Consider the following 14,196-nt stretch of genomic DNA (forward strand, 5'->3'; position numbering starts at 1 on the left):
GTGGGGTTTCCCATCAGCTGCAATCAGTGGACCTCTGGGGATTCCCATTCCAACTGGTGAATATCGCCACGGCCCCTAACTGTCAGACTTCGCTGAACAGCAGGGCAGATGTCCAGGCCTTCTAGGCTATCCCCTGACACCTGCATCCCAGGGGCATAGCTGATCCCATGGGTCTTCCACTTCCTGGGATAAGAGGGGATTTTTTGATTTTAGAGATGGAGATCAATCTCACCCTCTCCCCATTGCAGACACGGGGAAAACAAGGCCAAGCGACTCACTGAAGGACCAGAACCCAGGTTTCCTGTCCTCTAAGGCAGCTCTTTCTATTGCCCATAACTGCCACAATTTTCTGACTCTCTCCAGATTGCATAGCTCAGGAACCTGCTGAGGCTGTCAGTAGCCTTGAGTATGAAGATCCCAAATAGGCTTCACAGGTCCTAATTTCCCCACCAGACTTCATTCACCTGACCCACAAAATCCTCCTCTCCTCCAGGAAGCTGCCAGGACCCACACTTTAACCAGTCACTCTCCATTGCCCTAGGATGGAGCTGCCTGTACTTGTGTGACTTGGTCATTGGTGATCCCATCAGACAAGGGCTCCCCAGAGTGAGGACCAGTCTCCATCTTCAGACAGGGAGAGAGCAGGTAGGGCCATCTCCTTCATCAGACAGGGGCTCCCTCCCATGAGGACCAGACTTTCCTCCACAAAGCTTAGGATCCTGAGGGCAAGGGTTATACCTCTACCATTAAGTCAGAAATTTTTAGAGGTGCAATTCTCCCTCCCATTAGACTGGAGGCTCTTCAGAGCAGTCTGTGACTCTCCCACCAGACAAATGGGATTTTGAGGGGCAAGATCCGGCTTCCCTATTAGACCCAGGCAAGTGCCCCAAAGAGTTGGAGATCCACCAGTCAGAGACATTGATTCCAACACAAAACTTTATTGTCAACACACAGATGTCTGGCCCCACTGGCCTTGCCTTTCTCTTCTTGGTTCTGGGGCCCACTGAGACCCCCACCAGCTCTGGGCAAGAGCAGGGGGCCAGGGATCCGCATCCTTAGGTCAAATCCTGGCTGCGCTGGCCAGCACCCCCTTCTGTGCTCATCCTTGCTGCTAGGGTTCCCACTCTCATCATCCAGCATCCTTCTCTGTCCTGGCTCCTCTGGACCTGGGGCTCACAGGCACCAGCCCTGCAGGTGGCGCCACCTTCACAGCCCCTGGCCTCTGCCCAGGTGTAAGGGAGAGGATGGTCTCTGGCCAGGCTCTGCCAAGCCACACTAAGGACACATGAAGACGCGGCGGCTGGGTGTATGTGTGCAGGCCCCTTGGCTCCCATCGTGGCCTCTCAGTGGCTGCTCTTGTGTTTTTTAAGGAGTATTTGTGAGCTAGAGTCATGAACCTGCAAACCAAGAGGTCTTCTTGTTAATCCCCCTCCCCTGATATGGCAGGCTCCCTTACTCACCTCCTCCAGTCTCACCAGCTTTTCCAGCCAGGCCTCCCAGGGAAGTGCCTCATAGGTCTAACTTGAGCCTACCTAGTACCCCCTCTGAGTTTGGGAGCCCGGGCTGTATCCCAGGCTGATGGTGTGGGGGGCAGAAAAACTAAGTAACATGGGTGTGTGCCTTTTTCTCTCCAGGAGTTCAGGAGGCAGCTGGTTTTATGCACCTTAGATAGGATCCTGGGTCCTGTGCCCACACTATACTTACAGCCTAAGTGTCTGCCACTAGGCAGGCACTGAGCTGGCTCATGCCACACACACTAAGAAAGAGTAGGTTTGAAGGCGCTAGAAATGAAACTGGCTGGAAGGGTGCAGCCTCTCCGAGAAGGAAAGTGCAGAATCTAACTAGATAGGCAGTGACAGCTGGGGCAGATGGAGGTTTAAGAGGCAGACAGCCAGGTGCGGTGGCTCACGCCTGTAATCCCAGCACTTTGGGAGGCCAAAGAGGGTGGATCACGAGGTCAGGAGTTCAAGACCAGCCTGGCCAAGATGGTGAAACCCCGTCTCTACTAAAACTACAAAAATTAGCCAGGTGCGGTGGCAGGCGCCTGTAATCCCAGATACTCGGGAGGCTGAGGCGGGAGAATCGCTTGAACCCGGGCCGCAGAGGTGGCAGTGAGCTGAGATCATGCCACTGCACTCCAGCCTGGGCGATGGAGTGAGACTCCGTCTCAAAAAAAAAAAAGAAAAGAAAAAAGAAAAAAAAGGGAGGGGCCGGGCGCGGTGGCTCACGCTTGTAATCCCAGCACTTTGGGAGGCCGAGGCGGGCGAATCACGAGGTCAGGAGATCGAGACCACCGTGAAACCCCGTCTCTACTAAAAATACAAAAAAATTAGCCGGGCGTGGTGGCGGGCGCCTGTAGTCCCAGCTACTCGGAGAGGCTGAGGCGGGAGAATGGCGTGAACCCAGGAGGCGGAGCTTGCAGTGAGCCGAGATTGCGCCACTGCACTCCAGCCTGGGCGACAGAGCGAGACTCCATCTCAAAAAAAAAAAAAAGAAAAAAAAGGGAGGGGGCTGGTGGTGAGGGGGACCAGATCTTGGAATAGACAGAAACTTTGACAAATGGTCCAGAGGCCCGGCTGGGCTGGGCTGAGCGGCGTATCAGGGCGAGCACCGATTGGGTAGAAGAAGGAAGGCACACCTTTTCCATGTTAATGAGCGCACTGAGCAAGTCTTGCTGTTGAGACATCTGGCGGAGGTCCTTGGATGACGTAGTCTCCAACGACCTGCTCGTCGACGAGCGCCTATTCAACACCTCTGTCTCCTGCTCCTGGTTGAAGCGGATTGCGCGCACCTCCTCCACAATCCTGGGGGTGGAGCAGTGAGTGCCTTTCAGAAGGCTGCAGGGGAGGGAAGCAGCCCTCCCACCTCTTCCCTGGCGTCACCCCCGCTTCGCTCTCCCACGCAGCCCTGACGGAGACCCAGGCCGAGCTGTGCCCTTGTGTGAGATGGGAGGAACCTGGAGTCTGGATTCCAGTTCCTCCACCAGTAGGGTGGGGGACCTCTCTGGGACCCAGGGTCTGCCTTATAAAATGGTGAGGGCGTGAGGCCAGAAGACTCTGACGCTCCACCCACCCTTGACTCACATGACTTGGGGGCAGCCCCAGTACCCTCCCTACATGTTGAGTTCATCTCGGATCTCCTTGTACTGCCGCAGGTTCTCCTGTATTGCCTCAAGCACCAAGCAAAAGTTGTCACACGTGTTTTCTGAGAGGTTCGACAGGGGGCCTCCCACAAGGGGTTCCTGGAGGAGACCAGATTTCTTCGAGCGGGCGACCACACAATGCACCAGTGGCAGCTGGTCATTCTCCTCCTCTTCCTCTGCGCCTGTCTGGGAAGCGGGGGATGGAGAGGGGTCGGGACAGCTCAGGCAGGCACACCCCCGGCACCCCCTACTTGGCTTCAGGATGAGTCTCTTAGGATCCCAGGGTTCTAAGGCCCTCATTTCAGCTCTCACCAGTCTTAGCCTCACTGCCTTGCTGGGGGAACCCAACTTTAAATGCACATGCCTTTCCCCCACCTCTTTAAAAATTCTCACCCCATTTCAAAATTTAGCCCTGCCCTAGATTTCAACCCTGATAAACCCTACCCAGCAAATTTATAAAGCCCTGCCTACCCTCAAGCCCAGGCCTCCAGCACTCTACTCTTTCAGAAGTACTCCACTCCTTTCCCCAACCTTATGGAAGTACTACCCTGAATGAATAATACGGTAGCTAACATTTATTGAGTGCTTACTATGCGCCAAGCACTGTTCATTTACCCATTAACCCTCACAAAATAACCCTATGGGTTAAGTACTATTATTATTCCCATTTTACAGAAGAAAAAAATTGAGGCGTAGAGTGGGTAAATGCCCCAAGGTCACCCAGCTGCTCAGTTTTGAGTTGCCATAGAAATCTAACATCTAGAAAATCCACACCCTTCAGAAGCCCCAGTTGGTGGGTGGGCACTCAAGATGGGGGGCTGCTCCCTCCAGGCCTCCAACTTGGCTTTCTCCAGGCCCTTGATTATGCAAGCACACACATACATGCACATATGTTCAAGTCCGCTCTCATACACACTCCTTTTCCTCCCTTCTGCCCTCCCCATCCCACGCACCTCACTAAAGGTTATTCGTTGCTGTTGTCCCTGCTCTCCTGCCTTCATCATTTGCTCCAGGTTGGTGGTCACCACGATGACGAACAGGTTGATGCCAATGAAGGCACCGATGGTGATGAAGATGGTAAAGTAGATGGCACCCCCAATCTCCATTGCATATTCCCTCTTCTCTGTCCTGCAGATGGCAGGCAGGGGCCCCATCATTTCCCTGGCCCTTCGAGCCTGTGTTTCCTTATCTATGAAATGGGAAAATCATCCCAAGGCCTACCAGGACTTCTGCCTGTGTCACTGCTGTTGTGCAGATCCCATTCCCTACACCTGTCTCAATAGCTGCTCTCTGCTAAGCACCTGCTGTGCTGCCAGTGGGCTGATTCTCTAACCAACCCTGCAAGGTGGGGACGTGCACATCAACACTATGAAGTTTAATCTATTAGCTACACTCCTTTTTTTTTTTTTTTTTTTTGAGACGGAGTCTCGCTCTGTCGCCCAGGCTGGAGTGAAGTGGCATGATCTCAGCTCACTGCAAGCTCCACCTCCCGGGTTCATGTCGTTCTCCCGCCTCAGCCTCCCAAGTAGCAGGGACTACAGGTGCTTGCCACCACACCCAGCTGATTTTTTTTTTTTTTTTTGAGACAGAGTCTCACTCTGTCACCCAGGCTGGAGTGCAGTGGCGCGATATGGGTTCACTGCAACCTCCGCCTCCCAGGTTCAAGCGATTCTCCTGCCTCCGCCTCCTGAGTAGCTGGGATTATAGACGCCCCACCACCCAGCTAATTTTTGTATATTTAGTAGAGACGGGGTTTCATCTTTTTGGCCAGGCTGATCTTGAACTCCTGACCTTGTGATCCACCTGCCTCAGCCTCCCAAAGTGCTGGGATTACAGGCGTGAGCCACCGCACTTGGCTTTGTTTTTGTATTTTTAATAGAGACGGAGTTTCACTGTGTTAGCCAGGATAGTCTTGATCTCCTGACCTCGTGATCTGCCCACCTTGGCCTCCCAAGGTGCTGGGATTACAGGCGTGAGCCACCGCGCCCGGCCCCGGCCAGCCTGATTTTTATCCACTACCTATGCCATAATGGAGAATGACTGTAGAAGCCCTTTATCTACTGGGCTTCTATACTCACATGTAGAAGATAAAAAGAAATCAGTTAAGGGGTCCCACTTTCTGGAGTAAACTGGAAAGAAATAGGGCTTAGACTTAATGGAAAAGAGGTAAAGAACAGAACACAAAAATGAATGTGGGCAGTGGGTTTAAGAATGAATGAAATGAGACCTGAAGTTCCCAGGAGTTCAGGCAGTTTGTTGGGCTCCAAGGTGGGCTGGGAGGTTGCTCTGTAACCTGAGGCATAACTAGAGACCTGCTGCCCTATCCAAGGCCAACTACCCAGCTGGTTAGCATGATGCGAGAGGTCCCCATTACAGGATGGGAATGGGACTCTGAATGTATGGAGATTCAAGGGTGACAAGGCTTCAGGTACCACAAGTCCAGGTATTTCCTTTTCCTCTGTTTAAAGACCTGGGAACCCCCACTTCCACTGGGCCATCCTCATCCCAATCCCTGGAGCTCCCACTCTCAGCCTGGAGCTCCACTGGCTACCCTGCCCCATAGGTGGGATGAGGCTGGAAGTCCCACTGGCACTCACTGGAAGTCACTGTAGATGTCCACCCAGCCGTCCTGGGTGATGCAGATGAAGAGGGTGTACAGCGCAACCTGTATGTTCTGGAAATGCTTGGGCACGAATGCACCAAAGAGTGTTACCCCAAACACAGAAAAAACCTGTCAAGAGAGAACAGAGGCCCACCCTGACTTCACCAAAGGGCCCGGAAATAGGACATGCAAATGTCATGCAAATGTCATGCAAATGAACGCTGCCGAGGAAATCACAGGGATTCAGGCCCACAGGCCTCTCTGCTCCTCCAGACACCCCTCTATTCGCAATGACCCAAGGGCCCTGTTCAGGGAAGGGAAACAGCTGGGGGCGGGGGCAGGCACTGACCAGCATGAAGAAGAGGATGAGGACCGTGATATTGGCCATGTCAGGCACCGACTGCAGGATGACGCGGATGATCCGGGCGAGGGGCTCCACTGCCATGCACACATGCACCAGACGAAGCGCCCTGTGGCAGAGCCTCTCAGGGGTGCCCCTGGGCCCTTCCCAGCCCCCTCCCTCCTCATTACCCCCACCAGCTGCCCAGAGAGGCAAAGCTGATCTCCAGCTGGTCGTTATCCCCCCATCTCATTCCTGGGTTCCAGATAGGTCCCCCTCATTTCTCCAAAGCTCCCAGCTCACCTGAGAGTGTAGTTGATGGAGGGAATATTGATTTCATTAATGAAGAACCGCAAGAGCAAGATAAAGACGATAATGAAGTTGAGGATGTTCCAGCCGTCCTGGGGAGTGGGCCAGCCCCAGTGGGGTCTGTCAGGCCCAGCCCATGGGGGCATCCTAGGACTGCCCTCCCCACATCCCAGGGATGAGGGCTCAATGTCCCTCTCAGAGCAGGGCCAGTCAGCTGCCATCCACTGCTGTTACCCTGCCGCCCCCCAAACATGCCACAAAACACATGTGTACTCTCTGTTGCATACATGTGCCAATAGCCAAATGCAGTCTCAGAGACACACAGCAAAGACCCTTACAGATACATGGCTGGTCCCTAAGCTGAGTGCCCACCTTGGCTAAAGCATGCTCAAAACAGCCTTGCCCTACAGTTAGGTAATCTGAAAACACTTGGCTGTTCCTGCCTTTGTGTGTCACACACTACAATTAATAATAAAATGAAAATGGATACTAGTAAAAACATAAGGAATACTGCTTCAGTAGCCAGTTCTGAGGTGAAATAGCTCTCACAGCACAAGAAAGGGAGACAGGCAGGCTGGGCACAGTGTCCCACGCCTGTAATCCCAGTACTTTGGGAGTCTGAGGCAGGTGGATCACGATGTCAGGAGTTCGAGACCAGCCTGGCCAACATGGTGAAACTCCATCTCTACTAAAAATACAAAAATTATCTGGGCGTGGTGGCGCGTGCCTGTAGTCCCAGATACTTGGGGGGCTGAGGCAGGAGAGTTGCTTAAACCCGGGAGGCGGAGGTTGCAGCGAGTCAAGATCGCGCCACTGCACTCCAGCCTGGGTGACAGAGCGATACTCAATCTCAGGAAAAAAAAAAAAAAAAAAGAAAGAAAGAAAAGAAAGGAAGGGAGAGTGGTACATTTTGCAAGCCCTTTGTCCAATAAGACACTTACACAGGAATGAGGTGGGGAGGAGGAGGAAACTCACAGGTATGAAAAATCTGAACAGGGTCACACTTCTAGAAATCTGATCCACAGATACTCTGGTTGAAGTACAAAATGACATTTGTATAAGGTTGAGAATAACCAACATGCCAGGTGCAGTGGTGCAAGCCTGTTATTCCAGCACTTTGGGAGGCTGAGGCGGGAGGATTGCTTGAGCTCAGGAGTTCCAGACCAGCCTGGGCAACATGGTGAAACCCTGTCTCTACAAAAAACTATAAAAATTAGCCAGGGATGTTGGCATGTGCCCCTGTAGTCCCAGCTACTTGGAGGGCTGAGGTGGGAGGATCACTTGAACCCAGGAGGTTGAGGCTGCAGTGAGCCGAAATGGGTGTCATTGCACTCCAGCCTGAGCAACAGGGGTGAGACCCTGTCTCAAAAAAAAAAAAAAAAAAAAAAAGGAAAAGAAAACCAACGTGTCAAATAATCAGAAGAGACTAATTGGATAAACTATGGCACGTTAAATTCCATTAAATCAATGGAATACTATGTAGCTATACAAAGAAAAATGAGGCCAGGTATGGTGACCCTTGCCGGTAATCCTGGTGCTTTGAGAGGTTGGCGGGAGAGGATTGCTTGAGGCCAAGAGTTTGAGACCAGCCTGGAAAACAGAGCAAGACCTCATCTCTACAGAAAAAAAAAAAAAAGGAAAAGAAAGAAAAATGAGAAAGATCTCCATGTACTGATATAGAAAGATTGTCAGGATCCATTCAGTGACAAAAGTAAGTGCAGAATAATATTTATACTATGTTACTGTTGGGAAAGGGAAGATTGAGGGTATATGCATTTTTGCTGATCATTGTAAAAATAAACACTGGGCGGATGCTATAATTTGAATAGTTTGAATGTTTATCCCCTCCAAATCTCATGTTGAAATGTGATGTTCAGTGTTAGAGGTGGGACCTAATGGGAAGTGACCCTGAAGGTAATGAGTGAGTTCCCTCAAGAGCTGCTTATTAAGAAGAGCCTGGCATAGGCTGGGCGCGGTGGCTCATGCCTGTAATCCCAGCACTTTGGGAGGCCAAGGAGGGCGGATCACGAGGTCAGGAGATCGAGACCATCCTGGCTAACACGGTGAAGCCCCGTCTCTACTAAAAATACAAAAAATTAGCTGGGCGTGGTGGCGGGCGCCTGTAGTCCCAGCTACTCGGGAGGCTGAGGCAGAAGAATGGCGTGAACCCGGGGAGGCAGAGCTTGCAGTGAGCCGAGATCACGCCACTGCACTCCAGCCTGGGCAACAGAGTGAGACTCCGTCTCGAAAAAAAAAAAAGAAAAAGAAAAAAGAGCCTGGCATCTCCCCTCTCACTCTCTCTCTTGCTTCCTCTCTCGTCATGTGATCCGCACATGCTTCACCTTCTGCCGTGAGTGGAAGCAGCCTGAAGCCCTCACCAGAAGCAGATGTTGGCACCATGATTCTCACACAGCCTGCAGAACTGGGAGCCAAATACAACTCCTTACTTTATAAGTTATTCAACCTCGGGTATTCCCTTATAGCAACACTAAATGGACAAAGACAATAAAAAAGAAACTATAAATATAAACACATTACCTAGAAAGGATGGTGGTGGGAGAAGGGGGATGAGGGGACAAAAGAGAAGCAAGAATTCTGTGTGTACCTTTCAACATAGTTTTGACCAGCATGTATCTGCATTAAATATTCAAAAAGAAAACTTTTTTTTTTGAAACAGAATCTCGCTCTGTCGCCCAGGCTGGAGTGCAGTGGCGCAATCTCAGCTCACTGTAAACTCCGCCTCCCGGGTTCAAGTGGTTCTCCTGCCTCGGCCTCTAAGTAGCTGAGATTACAGGCATGCGCCACCATGCCAGCTAGTTTTTGCATTTTTAGTAGAGACGAGGTTTCACCATGTTGCCAGTCTGTCTCAAACTCCTAGCCTCAAGTGATCCTCTTACCTCGGCCTCCCAAAGTGTTGGGATTACAGGCATGAGCCACTGCAGCCAGCAAGAAAACTATATTTAATGAAAAAAAAAAGTTCTTCAATGTATTGGCGGCCTGGTAAGCACAAGTCCTCCTGGCCTCTCATACTGAGTCTGCACCTTCACATACACAAGGAGATACAAGTCTGCCTGTCTGCAGATCCATCCGTATATCCATGCAGTATGTAGCTCCTGTTGTGTGCCATACCCAGATCCAGTTCCTGAGAATATAGGATGTCTGCCCTGTTGGGCTTACAGACTATTTTGAGGGAGATGGATAAACAGCAAATTTTAACTCCATGCAAAAAAAAATAAGTGCATAGCATCATGGAGACACAAAGCAGCGCCTAACCTAGCCTGGGAGAGACAGGAAGACTTCCTGGAAGAGAAGACATCTGAACGAGTCTGTAAGTAGGAGTAAAGCAAGTGAATAGGGAAAATCAGATTTTGTAACATGTGAAAATTACATGAAATTCCAATTTGGGTGTCCACAAACACAGCCATGCCCACTTCATTTATGTGCAGTCCATGGTTGCTTTTGTGCTGCCATGGCAGAGGTGAGTCATTGTAACAGAGGCTGTACAGCCATGAAGCTTAAAATCTTTATTATCTGGCCCATTACAGAAAAAGTGCGCTGATCCCTGCTGACCTCTGTAAATTAAGGTCGATGCTGTCAGCCCTATTTCTCAGATAAGGAAGTCAGGTTTGTTCAAGACTACAGAGCAGGGGAAGGCTGGAGCAGGGATTGGAATTGGAGCCCAGGTAGGCTGCACTTCTAGTACCAGTTACTTTCTGCCACATCATACACATCTCAGAACTAACACACTCTGTCAACACACACATACATACTCACACCCTCAGTTTGTAGGGCCGGGAGTACAGGGGCGGACTCGGTGGTGTGCAGTCTCCAGGGGGGAGTAGGGGCAAAGGGCTCAGGATCTCACCTTCCAGAAAATCCAGAAGTCGTTGAGCCAGCCGAGGAGAACCTCACAGATAAGGATGGTCAGCACAATGTCATCTATGGTAGAGAACAACTCATAGTGTTTCTACATGGAAGAAGGAAAAAGAGGGGCAGAGAGTCAGTGGAGCAGGGCCTGGGCAAGCTGGCAGGGAGAGGATGTATGTAGGGGAGGGAAGTCCCGTATCACTGCTGCTCTTGGTCCTCAGTAACCTTGTCACTTCCTTTAAAACACACTTTGCATGTGTGTGCCAGGCACTGTGCTGGGGCTATCACACATCACTTCATGTTACCATCATTGCTGTCCTGCAAAGTAGGTTTTATTCCCGTCTTATAGAAGTGGAATCAGAGTGGTGCCTGTGTGTGCACAGCTAGTTGATTAAGATGGTTGTCTGACTACAGACTTTTGTCCCTAACTTCTAGAATAGGGATCTTTTGGAGAGGGAGGTAGGAGAGGCAGAACAGCCTCCAGGATTGGGAGGAAAACGCCTGGCCCCTGAGGGTGAACACCAAGCTCCATCTGTCCTAACCTCTCCTGCTATTCCAGCTCTCCAAATATTCCAAGTTAGGCCTGACCAAACTCCGGGGTATCCTGCCACTCATGGGTCCAGGACATGCACCCTGGATGGATGAATTGGTAGATGGGTGACTGGGGTCTGTCCAGAGCCCAATTCACTTTCTCTCAACCTCGAAGCTCCTCCTTCAGGTTCCTTATGGCTGCGACCCCACTAACAGCCCCCGTAGTGCACGACTCCACCTAGCAGTCACCCAAGTCACCATGTCTCCTCCCTTTCTTTCTTTATTTTTTTTTTTTTGTGACATCTCAGCTCACTGCAAACTTCACCTCCTGGGTTCAAGCGATTCTCCTATGTCAGCCTCCCAAACAGCTGGGATTATATGCATGCGCCACCATGCCTGGCTAATTTTGTATTTTTGTAGAAATGGGGTTTCACCACGTTGGTCAGGCTGGTCTCGAACCCTTGACCTCAAGTGATCTGGCTGTCTTGGCCTCCCAAAGTGTCCACCCCAAAAGTGCACTTTACCCCAAAGTGCAACAGACTAGTGCCTCGGGGCCCACTGTCACATATGGCCAATGGAGACAACAGGACATCCACACCATTATTCAAAAAAGCATTCTAAATAGTCCTCAGCCCAGCGTGGTGGCTCACACCTATAATCTCAGCACTTTGGGAGGCCAAGGCTGGAGGATTGCTTGAGCCCAGGAGTTCCAGACCAGCCTGGGCGACAGAGTGAGACCCTGTCTCTACAAAAACAATTTTTTTTTGAGACAGAGTCTCACTCTGTCGCCCAGGCTGGCGTGCAGTGGCGCAAACTCGGCTCACTGCAACCTCCGCCTCCTTGCTTCAAGCGATTATCCTGCGTCAGCCTCTCAAGTAGCTGGGATTATAGGCACCCACCACCATGCCCAGCTAATTTTTGTATTTTTAATAGAGACGGGGTTTCACCATGTTGGCCAGGCTGGTCTTGAACTCCTGACCTCAGGTGATCCACCCACTTTGGCCTGCCAAAGTGTTGGGATTACAGGCGTGAACCACTGTGCCTGGCTCAAATTTTTTTTTTTAATTAGCCAGGCATGGTAGCTCATGCCTGTAGTCCTAGCTACTTGGGAGGCTGAGGCAGGAGGATCACTTGAGTCCAGGAGTTCAAGGCTGCATTGAGCCAAGATGGCGCCACTGCACACCAGCCTGGGTGACAGAGTGAGATCTTGTCTCTAAAAAAAAAAAAAGAAATGAAAACATCAAGGATAAGTCACACTAAACTTCAAGTTGGACACAGATAAGTCTCTTACATGCTGTTTCTTTTCCCCAAAACAGTCTCCCGCACCTCTCTTTGCCTGGCCAACTCCTACGTGCTCTTTTTTTCTGTTTCTTTGTTGTAGTAACTGAGATCACATCCGAATTCTTTACTCTCAGCTCCAGTGTCACTTTCTCCAGGAAGCCAGCTCTGACCCCCCAGATTAGGTTCGAGTGCCTTCGTTGAGCCTCCATGTACTCTGGGTGCTACTTGGGCACTTGTAATGACAGTTTCTGTGTGTCTAAAACAGGACCCAGTTGTGCTTATTATCCCTGGGACCCTGGCAGTCTGCATAGTCAGTGCCTGGCACTGGGTGATTCTCCCTTAGTGACTGCTGGTTAGAATTGGATACCCCTTCTCCACAAGGCACCCATTTGCCTCCCTTTCCTGACACCATTCTTCTGTCCCTCCTATACAAATCCAATGCGTTCCTCAAAGCCAGGCTGCAGAGCCCTCTCCACTGTGAAGTCTTCCTTGATCTCCAGATTCCTAGAAGGTCAGAGCTGACAGACCCTTGAAGAGCATCCAATCCAACCATCATAGACAGATGAGGAGCCTGAGGCTGGGAGAGTTCTTGCCCCAGGCCCCCCATTAGGGTTAGTGGGGCAGAGGTCATGCCGGCATCTCACCTGGTCCAGGTAGGAGTTGGTACGGAGAGCGATGGTGATGGCGTTCATCACCAGCAGCAGGGCCAGCAGCAGTTGGAAGGCGGGGTGTCGGAGCAGCTGCTTGATGTACATGCGAGTGATGAACTCCTGCATGTCCCAGGCATCCTGGGAGAGGGCAGGACCTTCCTTCAGGCAGGTGTCATCATAGGAAGCCTCTGCCTGGAGGTTTGCTCTTAGAGAATTGGAGTCCCTGGGGCCCACTCTAGAGAGTGGATCTGCGAGTGGATCATGGACTGGAGATGTCAGTGTGGAGATCACTAAATGGCCACTGAAAGCTGGTTACTATTGGGGGATTTTGTGGAAGTCATTGCCGGAGAATCTCTTTGGGCTCTCTGATAGTGAAGATGATCGTTATATAAGGGTTCCTATGGAGGGCACTGCCAGAGGGTTACTAACATATTATGGGCAGACACTCAGGGATCAGTGCTAGGGAGGGTCTTCTGGGGGCATTTAGAGGGTAGAGGGGGCAGAGTTTCCATGAGGGCCTGCTGCCCATGAGCAGAGCTGCAGGAGGGGCCGCTGTGGGGCGAGAGCTATCCTTACCGCTTTGTTCATGATTTCCTGGCGGTTGATGAGCACCTGCTCCTCTGGCCGGCCGTAGGACTCGTGAATGGTACTGTGCAGGGGAGAGGGGCGGTCCCTCAGTGCAGCTACTGCCCCTCCAAACCCCATACGGTCCTCCTGAGTCCCGCCCCACCCCACGAGGCCTGTATGGGAGGTCCACTGCTGCCACCAGGCCTTTTCATTATCCCTCATGGTTGCTCAGTCTCTTCCTTCTCCTCAAAGAATCTTCACTCCAAGTGGTCTCACTCCCCCTCGTGGTGATATCACAGAGGCTTCTGTGACCTCCAGCCTTCTGCATTCTACTGAGGAATTCCAACCCGGAGAGAAGCTCCTCCCATTGGCCCTCCTCCACATCCCGCAGAGGAAGTCTGGGGATGCAGCGGGGATGTTGGGCTGGAGTTGGAAGTCAGAGGCTGATGGGAGCAGGTCAGATCTCCCATGCAGCCTGGATGGCGTCACAGGGACATGTCCCTGCCTTGGATCCAGGAGGTGGAGGTAAGGTTGGAATGAGGAGTGAAGTGTTTTCCCCAGGGCGTTCCCAGGGCAGACCTCAACCTGCACCCCTCCCCACCAGCTGCCCTGTCCTACCAGCCCAGTCCCTAGGACTGTCCCCACCACCTTTCCATGCAAAGTGCACTTCCCCATCTACAAAGTGGAAGTTTCTCATTGTGTGCCCCCCGGGAATGGTGTAGGAGATCACCATTAGCGTTCAAAGAGCTGGGGAGAGGTGGACAAGTCGGATCCCTCATTAGCCATGGGTCATCCCCCACCATCCTGGCAGGCTTGGAGCTCGGGTACAGAGCCTAGGCCAACAGGCTGCACAAAGGGTCCATCACCCACCCTCTGGCCAAGAGCACTCACCCCAGTCCCCACAAGG

General features: G+C 51.6%; 1 protein-coding gene across 1 annotated transcript; it reads right to left on the bottom strand.

Annotated features, from left to right (window-relative positions):
* Positions 1–922: 922 nt before the first annotated feature.
* Positions 923–13,537, bottom strand: CATSPER4 (cation channel sperm associated 4). Its single transcript, XM_055261718.1, has 10 exons — positions 13,299–13,537; positions 12,717–12,860; positions 10,259–10,360; positions 6,388–6,485; positions 6,094–6,214; positions 5,740–5,873; positions 4,096–4,270; positions 3,117–3,328; positions 2,639–2,804; positions 923–1,397 (listed from the first exon to the last, which is right to left on the bottom strand). The coding sequence occupies exons 1-10, from the start codon at positions 13,509–13,511 to the stop codon at positions 1,344–1,346; spliced, it is 1,419 nt and encodes a 472-aa protein (XP_055117693.1). The 5' UTR covers positions 13,512–13,537; the 3' UTR covers positions 923–1,343.
* Positions 13,538–14,196: the final 659 nt, after the last annotated feature.

The sequence above is a fragment of the Symphalangus syndactylus genome, chromosome 22 (genome assembly GCF_028878055.3).
Source record: "Symphalangus syndactylus isolate Jambi chromosome 22, NHGRI_mSymSyn1-v2.1_pri, whole genome shotgun sequence".
Lineage (NCBI taxonomy): Eukaryota > Metazoa > Chordata > Mammalia > Primates > Hylobatidae > Symphalangus > Symphalangus syndactylus.

Coding starts and splice junctions, on each gene's coding strand:
- CATSPER4 (XM_055261718.1), bottom strand. CDS start 13,511: ATGAGGGATAATGAAAAGGCCTGGTGGCAGCAGTGGACCTCCCATACA. Junction 3,329..4,095: donor AACGAATAACCTTTAGTGAG/GTGCGTGGGATG, acceptor CCCGCTTCCCAG/ACAGGCGCAGAGGAAGAGGA. Junction 1,398..2,638: donor CGCTCATTAACATGGAAAAG/GTGTGCCTTCCT, acceptor CTTGGTTTGCAG/GTTCATGACTCTAGCTCACA.